Source organism: Gadus chalcogrammus, chromosome 9 (genome assembly GCF_026213295.1).
Source record: "Gadus chalcogrammus isolate NIFS_2021 chromosome 9, NIFS_Gcha_1.0, whole genome shotgun sequence".
In the NCBI taxonomy this organism is placed as follows: domain Eukaryota; kingdom Metazoa; phylum Chordata; class Actinopteri; order Gadiformes; family Gadidae; genus Gadus; species Gadus chalcogrammus.
The window spans coordinates 11,141,188-11,163,761 of NC_079420.1; the positions used below are offsets into that span (position 1 = coordinate 11,141,188).

The 22,574-nt window shown below is 45.5% G+C and overlaps 2 protein-coding genes across 2 annotated transcripts; both read left to right on the forward strand.

The window, feature by feature from the left end:
* Positions 1–25: 25 nt before the first annotated feature.
* ndufa9a (NADH:ubiquinone oxidoreductase subunit A9a) lies at positions 26–5,606 on the forward strand. Its single transcript, XM_056598410.1, has 11 exons — positions 26–132; positions 1,438–1,593; positions 2,597–2,694; positions 3,050–3,141; positions 3,491–3,632; positions 3,802–3,904; positions 4,069–4,139; positions 4,256–4,332; positions 4,714–4,809; positions 4,897–4,963; positions 5,348–5,606. Exons 1-11 carry the CDS (start codon positions 84–86, stop codon positions 5,516–5,518), a joined length of 1,122 nt encoding a protein of 373 aa, XP_056454385.1. The 5' UTR covers positions 26–83; the 3' UTR covers positions 5,519–5,606.
* Positions 5,607–6,922: 1,316 nt separating this feature from the next.
* Positions 6,923–22,088, forward strand: cpne2 (copine II). The gene is made up of 16 exons (XM_056598468.1): positions 6,923–6,942; positions 9,313–9,481; positions 11,466–11,645; positions 11,803–11,877; positions 13,031–13,102; positions 13,280–13,363; positions 14,441–14,530; positions 15,251–15,346; positions 15,922–16,008; positions 16,684–16,743; positions 16,901–17,034; positions 17,635–17,689; positions 18,511–18,562; positions 18,840–18,973; positions 20,478–20,714; positions 21,981–22,088. The coding sequence occupies exons 2-16, from the start codon at positions 9,323–9,325 to the stop codon at positions 22,086–22,088; spliced, it is 1,623 nt and encodes a 540-aa protein (XP_056454443.1). The 5' UTR covers positions 6,923–6,942; positions 9,313–9,322.
* The last annotated feature ends 486 nt before the right edge of the window (positions 22,089–22,574 follow it).

The window sequence follows — 22,574 nt, forward strand, 5'->3', positions numbered from 1 at the left end:
GCATTCCGCACACATTCAAGTGGGTGCGTTCCATTCCGCACACTGAAATCGGCGCGTCCCATCCCGGACACCGTAGTGCAAAGATGGCGGCCGTGGTGCTGGTTAGCCGTTCTGTCCTTCCCAAAATCTCAAGTAAGTTTTTCCGTCTTATTTTCACTTCATTTGTAGGAGTCGTGCATTATATAGCCGGAGGATGGGCTGGAGTTAATGTCTAACTGTAAGGTGAAGTCCGACTGTGTTCCAGCCTTACGCTGCTCTGATGTGACCTTGTTAGCCATGTTAGCCGTGGTTGCTAATACGGCTGTCAGTCATAATATTATCAATAAAGCATTTAACTATAAAATATGACCTTTTTCTGTCAAAACGTTATCCACGACATCGACATCCTCAACGTCTTGCTCATGTTGTCACTGCAGACTGACTGTGTAGTCATCATTAATAGCACATTCAAAATCATAATATTGGGATAATTGTAGAGAATACTGTTTAGGAGGATCAACCAAATCTACAACATGTTAGTGTCTTGTTGTTCAGTGATTTACTTTGCTACTATAACATGTTTCAAGTGCGAAGTGTTTGTATAGAACTTAATAGCAGTAAGTCTTAAAGGGTTATACACGGTTTATGTGGGGGTCGGACACCCCGACCCCCACATGCACCGGTGGAATTAACATGGCATTATAACATCTGTGTTATAATGTGTTTAGATGCACACAGCATGTTAAAAACACCAAAACATCAGAATCATGGGTTTGGTTGCAGCTCCTGTAGTCATCAGAAGCATTACAACTTATGTATTACAATTAGTTTAGTTGCACCTACCTGTGCATGTTAATCACAGTAAGTCTTAAAGGCCTTCACAAGTTATGACCCCCCGTGGATCAAGATTACTTGACTAGCAAGGAAGAAACCTTGAGGAGGGTGCAGAGTGGGGGTCCCTCTCCCCATTACATCAAAACATTGATATTAAATCATGAGAATGATGATAAAAAAAATAATTTGGGCATGCACTGTGCTCATATACAAACAAATCAATTTACAATAACTACCACTACACTTACAGGGTTTAAACCTGCTTTGCAGTAATTAAACATTGTATTACAGACCTTTTTTTACTGTACACATATGTATATACACTACAGATGTTTTAATGTCATTGACATGCACAGGTGGGTGCAACCAAACACATTGTAAAACAGATGTTTTAATGCTACTAATAACAGGACGTGCAACCAAACACATTATGCAGATGTTTTAGGGTTATTAACATGCTGTGCGCAGGTGCATCTGAACACATTATAATACAGATGTTATAATGGCATGCTACTACTACCTTTGTGCAGGTGTGAATAAACATGTTGTATGTGATGCTAATGCTACCTGTGTTTAGGTGTGAATAGACATGCTATATGTGATGCTAATGCTACCTGTGTGCAGGTGTGAGCTGTGCGGCGGCGCTGCAGCAGCAGCACAGGAAGCTCCATGCGGCCGTGGTCCCGCGGGGGAAGGGCGGCCGCTCCTCGTCTAGTGGAATCGCCGCCACCGTGTTCGGCGCTACCGGCTTCCTGGGCCGCTATGTCGTCAACCGCCTGGGTGAGCCAATCAGAACACACCTGGTGGGGGCAGCCAATCAGAACACACCTGGGGGAGCAGCCAATCAGTACACAGCTTGGGGCGGCAGCCAATCAGAAAACTCTGACCACCTGGGGGTCGCACCGATTTGAACACTCTGACAACATGGGGGCGGCAGCCGATCAGAATATTTGTTTGTTGGTCTCTGTGCGGTCTGTTACTGGTGTTTATATTTGGTTGTCTTGGTAACATCCTCAGGATGGTGTTTATATTTGGTTGTCGCGGTAACATCCACAAGATTGTGTTTATATGGTACCCCAGTAAAAAGCCAAAGTCCTAGGAGGTTCTGTTCTGCCGTCAGCATAACTGGAGGAGGCACTGCTTTGTGCATCTCAGAATATCTCCGTCAAGACGGACTCATTGCGAAAACGCATGTAGCTGTAGAAACGCTGTGGTACATATTCAAGGCCACTGGGTGGCGCTGGTTCTCCACCAAAAAATAAGAAGACGTGCGCATCCAGCCTGCTGCCGCTGTATATAAACATACAGTCAAGGCGGAGAAAGCAGTTGTTCAACCTTGTAGATTGAGCAGCAAATACTTTTCAATGTACAGTTGTATGTACAATTGACCATGGGGCTGTATTTAAAGCTACACAAATAATACAAATCAAAGAAAATCGGATTGCCAAGCTGGTGGGCAATCTGTTTGCGTATCAGGCGTCCACACGAAAATGCATAGGGACGTTTTTATCTTATTCCCCCTGGTACCTGGTTTCAAAAAATTGCGACCCAACCGCACATGACGTTTTCACAAATAAACTTTTACTTGTGGGCGGGTCCTTAAACAGAGCAACACAGTATCCTGCTGAGGTGTACATCTCTTAATGGTGTGTGTGTGTGTGTGTGTGTGTGTGTGTGTGTGTGTGTGTGTGTGTGTGTGTGTGTGTGTGTGTGTGTGTGTGTGTGTGTGTGTGTGTGTGTGTGTGTGTGTGTGTGTGTGTGTGTGTGTGTATTCGTTCTCCAGGGCGTATGGGGTCTCAGATTGTGGTCCCTCATCGTTGTGATCAGTATGACCTCATGTACCTCCGTCCAATGGGGGATCTCGGGCAGATAATCTTCATGGTAAGGACTCCAATATTACAACTATACTAAGATATATATATATATATATATCTATAATAATAATTGATATGAATTAATTACACATCTGTAAAGCGCCTTTCATCAGGACTTAATAACAATACAAAGCTGGGCCAAGATATTTTCAAAGCTAGCTTTGTATTGGGTTGTTGGAACACTTGACCCCTGCACTCTGACCCCTTTTAGATTGCTTTCAATAACGTATCAGCGGCCAAACGATACCAAATGTCTGCAGTGTTCTGAAGCTTGAAATGATGACTCCCTTAATAGTACATATAACTTGTATAAACAGGGCCTTCGTGTGTTAACTCTTTACTATATCACTGGTTGTGTTTAGGAGTGGGACGCAAGAAACAAAGACTCCATCAAACAGGCCCTGCAGCACTCCAACGTGGTCGTTAATTTGGTGGGCCGAGAATGGGAGACCAGGTAACCTGACTGACTGCTGCCCTCCACCAGGTGACCTCTGACCTCCACAAGGTGACCTCTGGCCTAGACCAGGTGACCTCTGGCCTAGACCAGGTGACCTTTGACCTCCACCAGGTGAACTCTGACCTAGACTAGGTGACCTATGGCCTAGACCAGGTGGCCTTTGACCTCCACCAGGTGACCTCTGACCTAGACCAGGTGACCTCTGGCCTAGAGCAGGTGACCTATGTCCTACACCAGGTGACTGCTGATCTTGACCAGGTGACCTCTTATCTATACCAGGTGACCTCGACCAGGTGACCTGTGACCTACACCAGCTGACCTCTGACCTTTGGTGTGTTTCCTCCAGTAACTACGGCTTTGAAGACGTGTTCGTCAGCATCCCCCAGCAGATCGCCCGGGCCGCCAGAGAGGCCGGCGTCAGCAAGTTGATCCACATGTCCCACCTCAACGCAGACATCAGGAGCCCCTCCAAGTACCTGAGGAACAAGGTAGGCCTCTGTTACACTAGTTGGCCTCTGTTACGAACTAGGTAGGCCTGTATCCTCTAGGAACCTGAGGACTATGTATCTGGTCTCTGATTGGATCATCTCAGGCTTGGGTTAGGCTGTCCCTGGGTTGAATGGATTTTCGAATAAAGTTCTGTGCCCGTGTTGGCAGGCTGTGGGCGAGGCGGCGGTGAGAGACGAGTTCCCCGACGCTGTCATCCTGAAGCCCTCAGAGATGTTTGGCCGGGAAGACCGCTTCTTCAACCACTTCGCCAGTAAGAGAGACTGTGTGTGTGTGTGTGTGTGTGTGTGTGTGTGTGTGTGTGTGTGTGTGTGTGTGTGTGTGTGTGTGTGTGTGTGTGTGTGTGTGTGTGTGTGTGTGTGTGTGTGTGTGTGTGTGTGTGTGTGTGTGTGTATTGAGCTGTGTTGTCTGCTCCAGACTTGCGGTGGTTCGGTAGCGCTGTGCCTCTCATCGCCATGGGGAAGAAGACGGAGAAGCAGCCCGTCCACGTGAGTCCGGAATCATCCACCGACCCCATAGCTAGGTGTATCTCTGTTGTCATGGTGATAGCCAGGTGTATCCCTGTTGTTGTGGTGATAACCAGAACCGGTGTGTTTGTCTCCAGGTGGTAGATGTCGCCAAGGCGATCATCAACGCCATCAAAGACCCAGAGGCCAACGGAAAGACATACGCACTGGTTGGGTAGGTAACCTTAACCCTACCCTCACCCTGTCACCTTAACCCTCACCCTGTCACCTTAACCCTCACCCTGTCACCTTAACACTCACCCTGTCACCTGTAGGTTACCTTAACCCTCATCATGTCACCTGTTGGTTACCTAAACCCTCACTAACTGATCGTGTTGGTTCTTCTGTGTTGGTTGTGTTGTGTTCGAATCGGATTGTGTTTCGTTGGTTGTGTTGTGTTCTAATCTGATTGTTTGGTGTTGTGTTGTGCTGTGTTGGTTCTGTTGTGTTCTGATCTGATCTGATTGTGTTGTGTTGTGTTGGTTCTGTTTTCTGATCTGATTGTGTTGTGTTGTTGTGTTGGTTGTGTGTGTTCTTATCTGATTGTGTTGTGCAGTCCAAACCGCTACATGCTCCATGACCTGGTGGAGTACATCTACGCCGTGGCCCACCGGCCCTTCGTGCCCTACCCCCTGCCCCGCCCGCTCTACCAGTAAGACACGCACTCGCACACCAGTTTGCAAGTTCATCATAGCAAACATCCTTCCTGTTCCTCCATTAACTCTCTTATGTTTTTCAGCTTGGTCGCTAAATTCTTTGCAATGAATCCATTTGAACCGTGGACGACCCCGGACAAGGTGGACCGGGTAAGACCCCTTAGTCTGCCCCTTAGGCTGCACCTCAGCCCCTTAATGACCAGACCTCAGCCCCTTAGTCTGCCCCTTAGCCCCTTAGTGACCAGACCTCATCCCCTTAGTCTGCCCCTTAGTCTCCAGACCTCAGCCCCTTTGTCTGCCCCTTAGTCTCCAGACCTCAGCCCCTTAGTCTGCCCCTTAGCCCCTTAGTGACCAGACCTCAGCCCCTTAGTCAGCACCTCAGCCCCTTAGTCTCCAGACCTCAGCCCCTTAGTCTCCAGACCTCTACCCCTTAGTCCACCCCTTATCCCCTTAGTCTCCGGACCACGTAGCTTTAGCCCCTTACCTACAGCGGTGTTCCTCCCAATGCTAACAGTGCCAGCGCTGTGTCCTCAGTTCCACACGACGGACCTGAAGTTCCCCGGCCTGCCCGGTCTTGAGGACCTGGGCATCACGGCGTCCTCTGTGGAGCAGCGCGCAATCGAGATCCTGCGGCGTCACCGCCGCTTCCGCTACCTGGAGGCGGAGCTGGACGAGACCAAGCCGGCCAAGACCGTCAGCTTCTAGAGCTAACAGAGCTACTAGAGCTACCAGAGCTAGCCTCCTGTCTGCAGCACACTGTACATAAATAAAGGATCGTCCTCTAAAACACTTCAATGGCCCTCTCTTCATCTGTGTTTGACACACACACACACACACAGACACACAGACACACAGACAGACACAGAGAGAGAGAGAGAGTTAAATGAAGTCTGTTTTACCCAGCCTCACCAGGGTGAACAGGTAAAGGGGCTCTCTAGCTCCGTGCCCTCATCCTAGCCAGTGAGATCTGATTTGTCTGATCTGATTTCAATTGACTAGTGTCATTTTATTGAGGAATCAAGTGTCTCTAAAGTTCAGTGGGGCCATGTTCTGGGGAAGCCTTCAGACTAGTTTCTCCCCTGTGGACGTTACATCACCTAACCACATGAATTAGCAGACTGTAATGTAATAATCATGCTTTACTCCTCTTCATGTGCAGTGCTATTAGGACTATATTCAAACATACTTTAGTAGTTGAATACACTAATATATTTTCCTACTATAATGTACTTTCATTTTTTATTACTATAGTAAAATACATAACTACATTAATATACTTCACTATAAGGTGAATATTTAACTGCTGTAATAGACTATACTACTAGGAATACTTTGTGCTGTACTACTACAGTATAATATACTTTACTGCTGTACTGTTTGTGACCAGATGGGGGCGTCGGGGGCCCTCAGTGGAGAACACGCACCACATGCTAGTGTTTTCTTCACCCAGACGTAATGTTCGCATCTATCGGATGTTTATTCCACTTCCCGGGTATCTGCGGAATGTTGTGTTCTTCAACGGACTGAAATGGTCGCTTATACTTAATACAGATTTAATAATTATCATTGTGTTATTAAGAATAACGGCTGGAGAATTTCTTCCTCTCCGTCAATTAAATCTCTCCACGCGCTTCATCAGAGTCTCCGGGAGCGCGCTTCATCAGAGTCTCGTGGAGCGCGCTTCATCAGTCTGGTAGCGCGCTTCATCAGGGTCTCCAAGCCTGATCAGAGTCTCGCGGGGCACCACCGAGGAACGCGCTTCATCAGAGTCTCGTGGAGAACGCTTCTTCAGAGTGTCAGTTGAGTGCGCTTCATCAGAGTCTCCGTGGAGCGCTTCATCAGAGTCTCCGTGGAGCGCTTCATCAGATTCTCCGTGGAGCGCGCTTTATCAGAGTCTCCGTGGTGGAGCGCGCTTCATCAGAGTGTCCGTGGAGCGCGCCTCATCGGAGTCTCCGCGGAGAGATAAGAGGACAGGAGGTCAGTATCGCGTAGTGCGCCTCCACTCTGTTCTGCTTTTCTACCCATTTTGGACAGTAACGGCTCCGGTAACTCACAGGTCCGCTTCTTCTCGATGAAAGGTGTGAGAAAGACAACTTGAGGGGGAAGTTGGGGATATTCTTGTAATCAAGGTAAGTCGGATTGATTGTAATGAAACCAGTTATCAGTGCGTGTCAATAATACAAATCATGATTAGCGCGCCAGCCAGGACCGTTACAAATATAATCCTCTTTTATATTCACTGTGAATCATCAACTCCTAATTCCAATTAACATATCCCCGCAGGTTGAGAGCGGTGCTTTTGCGATCTATCCGTACAATAATAATCAGTGGGATCTGAAGGGGTGTGTGTGTGTGTGTGTGTGTGTGTGTGTGTGTGTGTGTGTGTGTGTGTGTGTGTGTGTGTGTGTGTGTGTGTGTGTGTGTGTGTGTGTGTGTGTGTGTGTGTGCGCGCGCGCGCTACAATCAGCGCTGGTCTACAATGTCCACTTAAATCATGACCTCACGCATGCATGGGCGTATTGGGCGGGCTATGTACTCACTGAACTTAATACATTCACCTAATTATCCTTAATTTACAGGTTATTATACTTAACGAAATCAAAGCCTACTTTACTTAAACATGTATTTGCACTTAACTTAATTACGCCTAACCTTACCTACTTCATGTTAATGTACTAAGCTAAATGATACTTAATATACTGTTATGCATTATGAATTAACTTAATTTACAGTAAATTAACATACAAACGCGTCATTAACCACTGCAGTAGGTACGATTTGAGAATAAGGATAAGAGAGAGAGTGAGAGGGGGAGGGAGAAAGAGGGGGATGGTGAAAAAGGGAGAGAGAGAGATAGAGAGAAAGGGGGAGAGAGAGTGGGGAAGAGAGAGAGAGAGAGGGGTGAGAGAGAGAGGGGAAGAGAGAGAAAGAGGGTGAGAGAGAGAAAGTGAGGGGTGAGGGAGAGTTGGTGAGAGGGAGGGTTAGAGCAGAAGGGAACACGATTTAGGAGCTACACCCCCTTTAAGCGGCGCCTTCGCCTCTCTTCTCCCTCCCTTCGTTTCACCTCCTTTAAGAAGAGTTGCATTCACACACCTGTGATTAACAGAGAGGAGGGACTCCCAATCCATCAGGGAACAGAGGCCATGATTGGTCAGGAATGTGCTTGGGGCAGTCTTTAACCAAATGGTCTCGTACAGAGGCATTCATCAGATCAGATATCCTCACTATCATTCACTCACTCATAGATGACTAATATCTGTGGCAGTCCTGACAAATCACACTCAAATAATAGCTCTTAAATATTACCGTCGCCACCGTTAACCAAAACCTTAGATCTCAGCAGCTCAGTCCAGCTCAGATACTGTGATGACGTTCTGTTTTGACTGCCGCTGTGAGGAACTTCTACAATGACCACACTGGCTGTTTCCATGACGTCACTCGTGATTGGAATTTAACAGCATTAAAAGCCTCCTGCTCCTGACGCCTGAAACACCATCACAGGCCGGTAGACGTGTGTCCATTTAGTGCTATGGGTTCCATTTAAGATTTCAGCTTTCATTTGTATTTAAGATTAAATACAATCTCAAATCCTTTATGCAATGCTCCATGCCAAGATAATGCCATTGTAATACTAGGAGGGTGTTTGGATAATGCCATGATAATGCTAGGATAATGCCACGATAATGTCAATGTAACATAGGAGGATGTTTGGATAGTGCTAGGATAATGCTCAGACAATGCTAGGATAATGCCAGGATAATGCTCGGACAATGCTAGGATAATGCTCAGACAATGCTAGGATAATGCCAGGATAATGCTCGGACAATGCTAGGATAATGCTCAGACAATGCTAGGATAATGCCAGGATAATGCTCAGACAATGCTAGGATAATGCTCAGACAATGCCAGGATAATGTTCGGATAATGCTCAGACCATGCCAGGATAATGCTCAGAAACTGCTCGGATAATGTTCGGATAATGCTCAGACAATGCCAGGATAATGCTCAGACCACGGCAGGCTAAAGCCAGGGCCGTGTGGAGGTAGCGGTGTGGAGCCCCAGGCGCCGACTGAGCCATGGCGGCTGAGCTTCATTAAAGCGCAGCGCCGCAGGCCGCCTTATTAGAGGGAACATCTGAGACATGGACAGGATTGTTGTTGAACATCACTGAGGACACATTCTCATGCCATCACGTGCACACAACGCCTGGGGCACGCACAGTGTGAGGTGCTTTGGTTATGACAGACTGGTATCTTAGCAACAGGCAGCATCCTTCCAGTGCTGTGTGCATGGAAACGTGGATCCTGCTCACCACTAATGTTGCTGTGTGGTCGCCCATCAGTATTCAACCGTTTCACGACTAACTAACCCATCCCATCTGACCCTTAACCTCTGACCCTCTGACCCTTAACCTCTGACCCTAACTCTAACCCTCAGTCTTTAACCGTACCTCACTGACTCTCCAACCCTAACTCTCTAACCCCCCTGCCGGTGTCCAGCGCTGCAGCGATGGCCTCCCCAGAGGGCGGTGCGGGGTCCCGCCCCCAGCACTGTGTGACCCGCGTGGAGCTGTCCGTCACGGCCGCCCACCTGCTGGACCGGGACGTTGCCTCCAAGTCGGACCCCTTCTGCGTGCTCTTCAACGAGGTGGACGGCAACTGGGCCGAGGTGTGTGTGTGTGTGTGTGTGTGTGTGCGTGTGCGTGTGTGTGTGTGTGTCAGAGGAAGGCTGAGGTCTAGGTTCAGATCTAGGTCCAGGTCTAGGTTCAGGTCTATGTTCAGGTCTAGGTCCAGGTCTAGGTTCAGGTCTATGTTCAGGTCTAGGTCCAGGTCTAGGTTCAGGTCTATGTTCAGGTCTAGGTCCAGGTCTAGGTTCTGGTCTAGTGAAGGTGCAGGTCTAGGTTCAGGTCCAGGTCCAGGTTCAGGTCCAGTTTCAGGTCAGGTCCAGGTCTAAGGTCAGGACCAGCCTTGTAGTCCAGGTGTTTTAATGTTATTCTGTTGTCGTTCTGGTCTGCTGAAGCTTGGCATGCTGAACAGTTTGATTATCATTTATAATATTCAAAGTGTTGCTTTCACAGTGGGCTGCAGCCGAATACATTTGTGTGTGTGTGTGTGTGTGTGTGTGTGTGTGTGTGTGTGTGTGTGTGTGTGTGTGTGTGTGTGTGTGTGTGTGTGTGTGTGTGTGTGTGTGTGTGTGTGTGTGTGTGTGTGTGTGTGTGGCAGTAGGTCAGCAGGGCACATGCCTTCAATGTGAATTTGCTTCTTGTTACCATGGCAACCTTGATGGAAACAAAAGGACTCTCTCTCTCTCTCGCTCTCTCTCTCTCTCTCTCTCTCTCTCTCTCTCGTTTCCCTGTCTCTCTCTCATATTCTCTCTCTCTCTCCCTCTCTCCCTCTCTCTCTCTCTCTCTCTCTGGCTCGTCATTTCTCTATATCTTGTCATAGGACATAACTAGGTAGCCTGACTAGTTTACTAATTAGCTAGTCAGGCTAACAAATAATAACTATAAAATTAGTCAGGCTAACTATGCTCCACTGCAGCTGCTTTGAGAGTTTACTATTTTGACAGCTGTTGCCATGGTGATCTAGTTCATTTAGAGAAGTTCACATTTAGTTTAGACTCTAGTGTACTCGACTCCATACTGGGACTCTACTTCACTGTGAGCTTTACTGCACACTGTGTCATCTACTCTGGATTGAACACAGAGCTGTGTGTAGTTGTGTTGACATTTAGTTATGTTGAAGTCTAGTTGTGTTGACGTCTAATTGTGTTGACGTCTAGATGTGTTGAGGTCTAGTTGTCTTGAGGTCTAGTTCTGTGTACCTCTAGTTATGTTGACAATGACATCTAGTTTTGACCTATAGTTGTGTTGACGTCCAGTTGTGTTGGCATCCAGCTGTGTTGACGTCCAGCTGTGTTGACGTCTTGTTGTGTTGACGTCTAGCTGTGTTGACGTCCAGTTGTGTTGACATCAAGATGTGTTGACGTCCAGTTGTGTTGACGTCTTGTTGTGTTGACGTCTAGCTGTGTTGACGTCTAGTTGTGTTGACGTCCAGTTGTGTTGACGTCCAGTTGTGTTGACGTCAAGTTCTGTTGACGTCTAGTTGTGTTGAGATTTATTTGTGTTGAAGTCTATTTGTGTTGACGTCTAGCTGTGTTGACATTTATTTGTGTTGACGTCTAGCTGTGTTAACGTTAGCTGTGTTGATTTTTTTTGTGTTGACGTCTAGTTGTGTTGATGTCTAGTTGTGTTGACGTCTTGTTGTGTTGACGTCTAGCTGTGTTTACATTTATTTGTGTTGACGTCTAGCTATGTTGACGTCTAGCTGTGTTGATATTTATTTGTGTTGACGTCTAATTGTGTTGACGTCTAGCTGTGTTGATATTTATTTGTGTTGACGTCTAATTGTGTTGACGTTCAGGCTGTGTAATGAAGTACTGAAATAGTAAAGTAATAGAGCAGTATGTCGTAAAGTAGAAAATAATAAAGTAGTAAAGTAGTACAGAAGTGGACTAGTGGAGGTAGGAGAGTTGGGCAGAAGTACAGTAGTAGAGTAGTACAGTAGTACAGTTATAAAGCAGTAAATTAGTAAAGTAATAAAGTAGAAGTAGTGAAGTAGTACAGAAGTACAGTCCGCCCCTCTCTCCCCAGATCAGCCGCACGGAGACGGCCGTGAACAACCTAAACCCGGTGTTCGGGGTGAAGTTCCGGGTGGACTACCACTTCGAGGAGGTGCAGAAGCTGCGCTTCGCCGTGTTCGACGAGGACAAGTGTGCGTCACAGCTCTATGAACACGACTTCCTCGGGGAGTTCATCTGCACCTTGGGAGTGGTGAGTCTCCTTTAGTACTAGTTATTTTTCCTAGTTAGGTTGTTTATGTGTAGTAACTAGTTTGTTAGTTGAGGTACTGAATTTGTTGTTAAATATCTATGTCATGATAAGTTAGTGTTCAGTTACCTATGAACTCATCTTCTTTTCACACTATTAGATTGTGTCCAATAAGAAACTTGTCCGACCACTTCTCTTAGCCAATGGGAAACCAGCGGGCAAAGGAACTATTACGGTGAGAAGCTAAGTCTACTGAATTCACTCCCTCCCCAGCCCTCTAGTCTAACCCTAACCCTTTAACCCTCTAACCCATCCCTCCAACCCTCTAACCCTAACCCTAACCCTATGATCCTAACCCTCCAACCCTTTCAACCTAGCCCTCTAACCCTAACATTCTATCCCTCTAACCCTAACCCTCTAACCCTTTAACCCTAACGCTTTAACCGTAACCCTCTAATCCTCTCACCCTAACCCTCTAACCCATCACCTTAAACCCTCTAACCCTCTAACCCTAACCCTCTAACCCTTACACCAACCCCTAACCCTCTCACCCTAACCCTCTAACCCTCTAACCCTTACACCAACCCCTAACCCTCTCACCCTAACCCTCTCACCCTAACCCTCTCACCCTAACCCTCTCACCCTAACCCTCTCACCCTAACCCTCTCACCCTAACCCTCTCACCCTAACCCTCTAACCCTCTAACCCTTACACCAACCCCTAACCCTCTCACCCTAACCCTCTAAACTTCCCCTAGTAACCCTCTAACCCTTACCCTCTAGCCCTCTAACCCTTACCCTCTAGCCCTCTAACCCTTACCCTCTAGCCCTCTAACCCTTACCCTCTAGCCCTCTAACCCTTACCCTCTAGCCCTCTAACCCTTACCCTCTAACCCTCTAACCCTTACCCTCTAACCCTCTAACCCTTACCCTCTAAACCTCTAACCCTATAACTCTTACACCAACCCCTAACCCTCTCCCCCTAACCCTCTAAACCTCCCCTTGTAACCCTCTAACTCTTACCCTCTAACCCTCTAACTCTTACACTAACCCCTAACCCTCTCACCCTAACCCTCTAAACCTCCACTTGTAACCCTCTAACCCTTACCCTCAAGCCCTCTAACCCTCTAACTCTTACCCTCTAACCCTAACCCCCACACTAACCCTCTAAACATCCCCTAGTAACACTAATGAGGTTGGTGATAATGAGTATTATAATGAGATTGATGATGATAATGAGGTTGATGATGATGATGACAATAAGGAGGAGGATGATGATTATGTTGATAATGAGGTTGATGATGATGATAATGAGGGTGATGATGATGAGGAGGATGATGATGATGATGATGATGATGATGATGATGATGATGCGGTTTTGGTCTGTAGATCACAGCCCAGGAGCTGTCTGACAACCGGATCATCACCCTCAGCCTGAGTGGAAGAAAATTGGACAAAAAGGTAAGAATGAAACAATGAATAATCACATTGTTCACTGTCAGATGAACACATGAATAATGACAGTTTTTACGGTAAGATGAACACATGAATAATGGCTGTGTTTACTGTAAGATGAACACATGAATAATGACCGTGTTTACTGTAAGATGAACTCATGAATAATGAACACCTTCTCAGGACTTCTTCGGAAAGTCTGATCCTTACCTGGAGTTCCACAAACAAGGAGAAGATGGGAAGTGGATGTTGGTGCACAGAACAGAGGTACACACGCACAAACACACACACACACACACACACACGCACGCGCGCGCACGCGCACGCGCGCGCACACACACACACAAGCACCCCTCTATAGAGTCTATAACTAGAACTCTATAAAGACCCTCTTCTATAATCAGAATCAGAATCACTTTTATTACATAAAAGTACTTATTGTACAGTATACAAGAGTACAATTATTAGGCTTGGTTCCTCAACATTCACATAGCAGCAACAGCACAAGATAAAATAAATAAAGATAAGAAACCATTTGAAAAGAAACAAAGTAAAAAAATATATAGAATAAGTATAAAAATAAGTAAGTAGCAGCATCAATAATAATAAAAAGTAATGAGGTGTAATAAAGTGTGAAGTGTAGGGTGTTCAAGTGGAAGTGATAGCAGCCACAGGTAGGGTTATTGTGCAATAGATAAATGCTGTGCAAATACAATAGATGGTTAAATTCCTGTCTGTTGTTGTGGTGTGTGTGTGGATGGTTGGGATGGTAGTGTGTTTCTCCAGCAGTCTGACTGCTTGGGGGAAAAAACAGTTTGTCATCCTCTGGGTTTTGGCCCTTAGCCTTCGGTACCGCCTCCCTGACGGCAGTAGCTCAAACAGTTTCTGGTTTGGGTGGGGTCCCCAATGATTCATAGGGCCTTCCTGACACACTGGGCCTTGTAGGTTTCCTGGATGGAGGGAAGCTCACATCCGCTGATCCTCTCAGCTGTCCGCACTACCCTTTGCAGAATTTTGCGGCTTTTGGGCAGTGCAGTTCGTGTACCAGGCAGTGATGCATCCAGTCAATATGCTCTCCGTTGTGCCTCTGAAGAAGGCCCCCAGGATCTTGGGCCCCACGCCCTATAGAGTCTATAACTAGTACTCTATAAAGACCCTCCCCTATAGAGTATATAACTAGAACTCTACAGTAAGGCTTTGGAGGAGCGATTTTTGATGTATAACGTTTGATGTGATATATATAATGTTTCATGTTGGATGCTTTATGTTTATGTGATATGTTTAAGGTTAATGTTTGATGCTCTATGTTAATGTGATCTGTATAATCTCTCTGTTTGGCGGCAGGTCATTAAGAACACTCTGGACCCCGTGTGGAAGGCCTTTACGGTGCCTCTGGTGTCGCTGTGTAACGGAGACGTCGACAGGAACATCAAGGTCTCCTCACATCTATTACTGAACGTTTCAATGTATCGTATCAAAGCTCCCGCTTAACATTGAAATATCCAGATTCACTTTGATGAATTCAATATCAAGGTTAAGCCTAAACATTTATACATCAAGTTTAATATTTTCTTTAACATTTAAACATCCAGGTACATCACTACATATCTGTAGTCAATGCTGATCCACAGCTATTTCAATAAGGTTCTCAATTCAATGCATCCTTAAAGCACATCCGTTCAAAACAACAATGCCGCCATCTTCTACCTTACTTTGTTAACAATAATCTTACGACAGACATTCCTAAACCCCACCCAGTCACCTAAACCCCTCCCACTTACACTAAACCCCTCTCACTTACAATAAACCCCTCCCACTTGCATAAACCCCTCCCACTTACCCTAAACCCCTCTCATTAACCTAAACCCCTCCCACTCACCTAACCCCCTCCCACTCACATAAACCCCTCCCACTTACCCTAAACCCATCCCTCTTCACTAAACCGCTCCCACTCACTTAAACCCCTCCAACTCACATAAACCCTCCCACTCACGTCACCAGCCAGCCAGGATGCACTGGTTTGCTCCACACACTGTATTGAATTGTATTAAATATCATGATGTGAGTACCAGTTGTCCCTAGCAACAGTTGTCCCTAGCAACAGTTGTCCCTTACAGCAGCTGTCAATAACAGCAGCTGCCCATAACAACGCAGGTGCTGTGCTACGACTATGACAATGATGGAGGTCATGACTTCATAGGAGAGTTTCAGACCACTGTGACCAAGATGAGCCACGCCAGCACCACAGAGGTATAAATAAGTAAATAAATAAATACATATATATATATATATATATATATACAGCACCCTTCTGTCTGTCTCTCTCTCTCTCTCTCTCTCTCTCTCTCTCTCTCTCTCTCTCTCTCTCTCTCTCTCTCTCTCTCTCTCTCTCTCTCTCTCTCTCTCTCTCTCTCTCTCTCTCTCTCTCTCCCTCTCTCTCTTTGTATCTCTCCCTCTCTCTCTTTCTCTTTCTCTCTCTCTCTCTCTCTCTCTCTCTCTCTCTCTCTCTCTCTCTCTCTCTCTCTCTCACTCCCTGTCTCTCTCTCTCTCTCACTCCCTGTCTCTCTTTCTCACTCTCTGTCTCTCTCTCTCACTCCCTGTCTCTCTCTCTCTCTCTCTCTCTCTCTCTCTCTCTCTCTCTCTCTCTCTCTCTCTCTCTCTCTGTCTCTGTCTCTCTCTCTCTCTCACTCCCTGTCTCTCTCTCTCTCTCTCTCTCTCTCTCTCTCTCTCTCTCTCTCTCCCTCTCTCTCCCTGTCTCTCGCTGTATCTCTCTCTCTCTTACTCCCTGTCTCTCTCTCTCTCCCTGTCTCTCTCTCTCCATGGAGGTGGAGTTTGACTGCATCAATCCGAAGAAACAGAGAAAGAAGAAGAATTACAAGAACTCTGGTGTCATCGTTCTGAAGTCGTGCAAGGTAATGATTTAGATTCAAATTAATGATTTAGATTCAAGGGAAGGATTTAGATTCAAGGTAATAAATTAGAATCGAGGTCATGATCTAGATTCAAGGTCATGATTAGATTCAAGGTCATGTTTAAGAGTCAATCGAATGATTTCAATTCAAGGTAATGATTTAGATTCAATGTCATGATTGAATCTTAGGGAATGATTTAGATTCAAGGTAATGTATTAGATTCAAGGTCATGATTTAGATTTAAACAAATGATTTTATTTCACGGTAATGATTTAGATTCAAGTTAAGGATTTCGATTCAAGGGAATGATTTCATTTCAAGAGAATGATTTCATTTTAAATAAATGATTTACATTGAAGGTGATCATTTAAATTCATGTTTACGATTTAGATTCAAGGTAATCCCATCAGGGTGTTGCAATTTTATTCCCATGTTATTTGGAGTAGAATATTGCAGGCTGGTCAGGGCCTTTCTGCCTGTTCCTTGACCACAAATCACTCAGTTAATGATGTCTCTGTTAATGTCATCTGGTATTCTAAGATTATGTGTGTTTATGTAATCTGGTATTTTAATTGTATAAGGGATCAGGTAATCTAGTATTTTAAAAGTTTCGGTAATTATGTAGTATGGTATTTTAAGAGTGTGTGTTTTTAATATACCCTGGCACTTCTTTAGATTATACGAGATTATACATTCCTGGATTATATTCTCGGAGGATGTCAATTGATGTTTACTGTGAGTATAGACACACGCACGCACACACACACACACACACACACACACACACACACACACACACACACACACACACACACACACACACACACACACACACACACACACACACTATATACAAACTGTATACTATATAGTTATATCTGTTTACTGACAGGTTGGGATTGACTTCACTGCGTCCAATGGGAACCCTCGAGAGCCCTCCTCCCTGCATTACATCAACCCGCTGGGCAGCAACGAGTACCTGGCCGCCATCTTGGCGGTCGGCCAGATCATCCAGGACTACGACACGTGAGTTGGGAGTTGTAGTCTTTTATTACGGTACGCAATAATTCATTGTGTATCATAATGATTTAAGATTCATAATGTATCATTATGTACCATGATCATTTATTATTCATAGTGTTCAGACTGATTTGTGATTCATAATCACCATTATTCATAAAGATGTAGGATGTATCTGTGTGATTCATATTGTATCATCATGATTCATAATGATGCATAATGTATCATAATATATATCCATTCATCATTGATTATAACCATTAAAATGATTCATAATGGATCATAACCATTCATTATATATCATTGCCATTCATAATGGATCATAATTGATCATAATGATTAATAACGGTTTATAATGTATCACAACCATTCACAATCAATATCATACCACATTGAGTATGCAAAGGGATCTTCTGAAGTATGTTACTGCTTAAGGGTTATCAATCCTTTTTCATCATCTATGAAAACATTTACACCATTTCTACCTTGTACTACCTTAACCAACCTTTTCTTATCCTGCACTAGGTCGTACCTGTCTAATCTGTTACCATTGTTCTATCTTAACATGCCCGCTGAACTAACTGTTGCCATGGTTTCTGTTTCTAGAGACAAAATGTTTCCTGCTTTAGGATTTGGAGCTAAACTCCCACCAGATTGGAAGGTATTTTAAAGATGTGTGTGTGTGTGTGTGTGTGTGTGTGTGTGTGTGTGTGTGTGTGTGTGTGTGTGTGTGTGTGTGTGTGTGTGTGTGTGTGTGTGTGTGTGTGTGTGTGTGTGTGTGTGTGCGTGCCTGTGTGTGTACGCGAGTTTGTGTGTGTGTGTTTGTGTGTTCACAACATGCACAGTCAAGCCATCTGTGTTTCCATGGTGACGAGAGAAAGAGAGAGTAGATGAGAGAGAGCAGATAATAGAGAGTGAGATAATAGAGAGAATGGCTGAGAGAGAGTAGATGAAAAAGAGGAACTAGATAGAGAATGGAGAGAAAGCGGGAGAGAGGGAGAGGGAGTGAGAGATAATAGAGAGAAAGAAATATGATAGAGGGAGATAGAGAAAGAGAAATAGGATGGAGAGAGAAATATAATAGAGAGAGATAATAGAGAGATGGTAGAGAGAGAGAGAGATAATCAAGATAGTTAGAGAGAGATCTAGAGAGACATAATAGAGATAATAGAGAGAGAGTATATAAGAGAGAGGGAGAATGGAAGGTGAGAGCGTAGACGATAGAGAGAGAGCTTGTGCACATGTTGGTGGAGCCGTGGTTATCTCTGCTGCCTCACAGAGAGGAGGTCCAGGTTTGATCCCCGGGGGGAAGGGGGGGGACAGAGCCTCCATGTCCTCCTCCTGTTCTCTCCTCGATCAGGAGAGAACATGATATAAACAACGTTGCTGCCCTGCCCACGGGCCCCTGGTGAGGAGAGGAGCGACGGCTCAGCCTTGTTAAGACACTAACGATAATGAACGTACTTCTCTGTTCCTCATCAGGTGTCACATGAGTTTGCCATCAACTTTGACCCCACGAACCCCTTCTGTTCAGGTAAGTCCTCCCTTCAGATAGTCTTACAGTTATCTACATCAACTACTACTACCACAGGTAGCACTGGTAGTAAAATATACTACGTACTTGAAGTGCAGGTACTACATGTACTACTTGAAGTACAGGTACTACAGGTACTTCATGTAGTACCTGTACGACATGTAGGACAGGTACTACATGTGGTGTAGTTGCAACATGTAGTACTTGTACAGCTGTTCACCTCATGTCAGCCGGTCTCTCCTCCCCACCGCCTGCTCTCTGCTCCTCGTCTCCCCAGGGGTGGAGGGCATCGCCCAGGCCTACTCCAGCTGCCTCCCCCACCTCCGCTTCTACGGACCCACCAACTTCTCTCCCATCATCAACCACGTGGCGCGCGTCGCTAGCCAGGCGCTACAGCAGGAGAGAGCGGCGGTACGTCCACGAGCTAACCATGAAGATACAAACGCTAACGTTCACACGCTAATCCTGAAGATACACACGCTAGCCTACACACGCTAACCCTGAAGATACACACGCTAGCCTACACACGCTAACCCTGAAGATACACACACTAGCCTACACACGCTAACCCTGAAGATACACACGCTAGCGTACACACGCTAACCCTGAAAATACACACGCTAGCCCACACACGCTAACCCTGAAGATACACACGCTAACCCTGAAGATACAGACGCTAGCATACACACGCTAACCCTGAAGATACAGATGCTAGCGTACACACACTAACCCTGAAGATACAGGTGCTAACTGCTAACCCTGAACATTCACACGCTAACCCTGAAGATACACACTCTAACCGCTGACCCTGAAGATACACGCTAACATACACACGCTAACCCTGAACGTCCACACGCTAACCCTGAAGATACACGTTAACACACACACGCTAAGCCTGAAGATACACGCTAACATACACACGCTAACCCTGAACGTCCACACGTTAACCGCTAACCCTGAACGTCCACACGCTAACCCTGAAGATACACGCTAACACACACACGCTAACCCTGAACAAACACACGTTAAGCCTGGACACCAATGCGCTCCCCACACGGTTATTAATGAGGGCAGAGAGAAGCGTCCTGCTGTGTCTGGAGCCGTCCAAAATGAATATGACATCATATTCCACTTGTTTACAGCGCTTTAATAGACGTCACGTTCTGTCCCGGTCGTTATGACCGAAACAAAAGGAGACACACAAACAATGCACCACGAGGCTGAACTCAACACTGGTTTGTCTGGATGTGTCAATCAATGTGTGGTTGTCAAGGCTGTTGCTAGCGTGAGACTGTGTGTTTGACAGAGTCAGAAGGCTTGCGGCGAGCTGTCAAGCCCAACAGAGTCTTTCCAGAGACATCCAGGAGCCTCACTGTGTCTTTGGGAATTTGCCAGAAAAGATAATTCTGTTTTCTGCACACCGGGAGAACGTTGACAGTCCCCCACGACGGAGGCGGTTAAGAGCATCCATGCACTGTAGGGTCCCTGTTGGGGGTCTGAAGGTGTGGTCACCCTAGCTATACAGCCTTTCCATCAGCTTTACGCTATATATGCTGTATCGCTACACAGCCTTTCCATTAACTTTACTCTACATATGTTGTAGCACTATACATTGCTATACGGCTAAGAGAAACGCTGGTGTGATTATCATTACAATCTTGTTATTAACAACAATGATGTCAACATCAAAACTAGATTTATCTCCCTTCTCTCTCTGTCTCTCTCTCTCTTTCTCTCTCTGTCTCTCTGTCTCTGTCTCTGTCTCTCTCTCTCTCTCTCTCTCTCTCTCTCTCTCTGTCTCTCTGTCTCTCTCTCTCTCTCTCTCTGTCTCTCTGTCTCTATCTCATCATCTCTCCTCCCTCCCTCCCTCCCTCCCTCTCCTCCCTCCCTCCCTCCCTCCCTCCCCCCTCCACAGCAGTACTTCACCCTCCTGATCATCACTGACGGGGTGATCAGTGACATGGACGAGACGCGCCACGCCATCGTGGCGGCGGCCAAGCTGCCCATGTCCGTCATCATCATCGGCGTCGGCAACGCAGACTTCGCCGCCATGGAGTTCCTGGACGGCGACGCCAGCGTCCTGCGCTCGCACACCGGGGAGGAAGCCGCCCGCGACATCGTGCAGTTCGTCCCCTTCAGGGACTTCAGGAACGTACGTGTTAACTAGGGCTGGGTGGATCAGGGTTAGGGTTAGGGTTAATCACGAATCGAATCGAATCGGGATTAATCGATTCAGAGCCTTATGAATCGAAATCGAATCGATTTAGGAAATTGGCCACGATACCCAGCCCTAGTGTTAACTAACCCTGACTAGTTCCCCAGCAAGCCATACAACCCCAGCAAGCCGACTTACCATAACTAACCCTTCAGGGACTTCAGGAACGTACGTGTTATCTCTAACCCAAACTCACGCTAACTCTTTATATATATATATATAAAAAAAAATTATATATATATTTTCTTTATTATTAACAAAATTCACAGCACAATGTGGCAGCATAATCATTACTACCGATTTATTTTTGCACTTTATTCTGTTGTGGGCATATCCTCCCAGTGCAAATATGTTTAAATTAGTTACAGGATGCAGTGTTCTGAAATGGGATCAGTTAATAGTTTTTAAACCTATTTTGTGAGTAATAGAGAAGAAAATATTGAAAATATGGTTGCAAGTGGCCTGTATGCATCGCCTTCACAAGGTTTTGCAAAGCTGCACATGTCTTAAAGACATTGATGTGGATGGTTCCAACATTCTAATTTATTCTTGTTTTTTACATTTCTCACAGTGCAAATATGTTTTTGAATGAGTTTCTGAAAATGGTGTAACATATGTAATTATAATTTGTAAGCCCATGTTGCAAATATAACAACCAAAAAAACATTTAAAATGTTGATGCATGATTGTGGACTATACGGAAATAGTACCATTCCAGGTCTTCTGGGAATGTTTTTGGTCGCTGTGTCATAATTCAGCTAAATTTTTAATACATTGTTGCTTAAGGCACACTCATTAATTTTGAAAAGGTTACTGACCCCTGCCCTAACTAGTTCCCCAACTAACCCAGACTAGTTTCTCAGCAAGCCGAACTACCCCCTTACTCCCCCTAACTAGTTCCCAAGCAAGCCTAACTACCCCCCTAACTCTCCCTAACTAAACCTGACTAGCTCCCTCACAAGCCAAAGCTATTCACCCAACTAACCCTTACTCATCATTATAAAAGTATTCATAACATATATAATAATAACAATAATACCAAAAAGTACTGTATATAATAGTATTTACTATTTATATAATGTTTATAATTATTATTATAAATAATGAAATATACTCTCTCTCTCTCTCTCTCTCTCTCTCTCTCTCTCTCTCTCTCTCTCTCTCTCTCTCTCTCTCTCTCTCTCTCTCTCTCTCTCTCTTTAGGCTCCTAAGGAGACTCTGGCTAAATCCGTTTTGGCTGAGCTTCCTCAACAAGTCACTCAGTACTTCAAACAGAGGAACCTGTCGCCTAGCAACCAAGCGGCTGAGTAGCCCAGCTAACCACAGCCTTCTCCAGGGTACAAACACAGACAGCCACACGGACACACGGACACACACACACACACACACACACACACACACACACACACACACACACACACACACACACACACACACACACACACACACACACACACACACACACACACACACACACACACACACACACACACAGTAGTGTAGCCCTCTGAGGTCAGGATGTGATTGTGGCTTCACGCATGTTCTTGGTATCCTGTAATATTCTGCTCTGTTGTCAAAGTATCGCTGTAGTATTTACATTTATATCAGTGGTTGAATAAGGATCACCCATGCACAGTTGAGCCCTAACCTAGTTAACCTAATGCTAACCTAGTCTTAACGCTAACCTAGTCGTAACCTAGGTTAACCAAGTCTTAATGCTAACCTAGTTTAACCAAGCCCTAACCTAGGTTAACCTACTCCTAACCTAGTTTAACCTAGTCTTAACGCTAACCCATT

Bases quoted from the DNA above. Each gene is read 5' to 3' on its own strand.
- ndufa9a (XM_056598410.1), top strand. From the start codon at position 84: ATGGCGGCCGTGGTGCTGGTTAGCCGTTCTGTCCTTCCCAAAATCTCA. The intron at 3,633-3,801 runs GTAGGCCTCTGT...CCGTGTTGGCAG, and splicing joins CCAAGTACCTGAGGAACAAG to GCTGTGGGCGAGGCGGCGGT. The intron at 4,810-4,896 runs GTAAGACACGCA...TATGTTTTTCAG, and splicing joins CTGCCCCGCCCGCTCTACCA to CTTGGTCGCTAAATTCTTTG.
- cpne2 (XM_056598468.1), top strand. From the start codon at position 9,323: ATGGCCTCCCCAGAGGGCGGTGCGGGGTCCCGCCCCCAGCACTGTGTG. The intron at 13,364-14,440 runs GTACACACGCAC...GTTTGGCGGCAG, and splicing joins TGTTGGTGCACAGAACAGAG to GTCATTAAGAACACTCTGGA. The intron at 20,715-21,980 runs GTACGTGTTAAC...CTCTCTCTTTAG, and splicing joins CCTTCAGGGACTTCAGGAAC to GCTCCTAAGGAGACTCTGGC.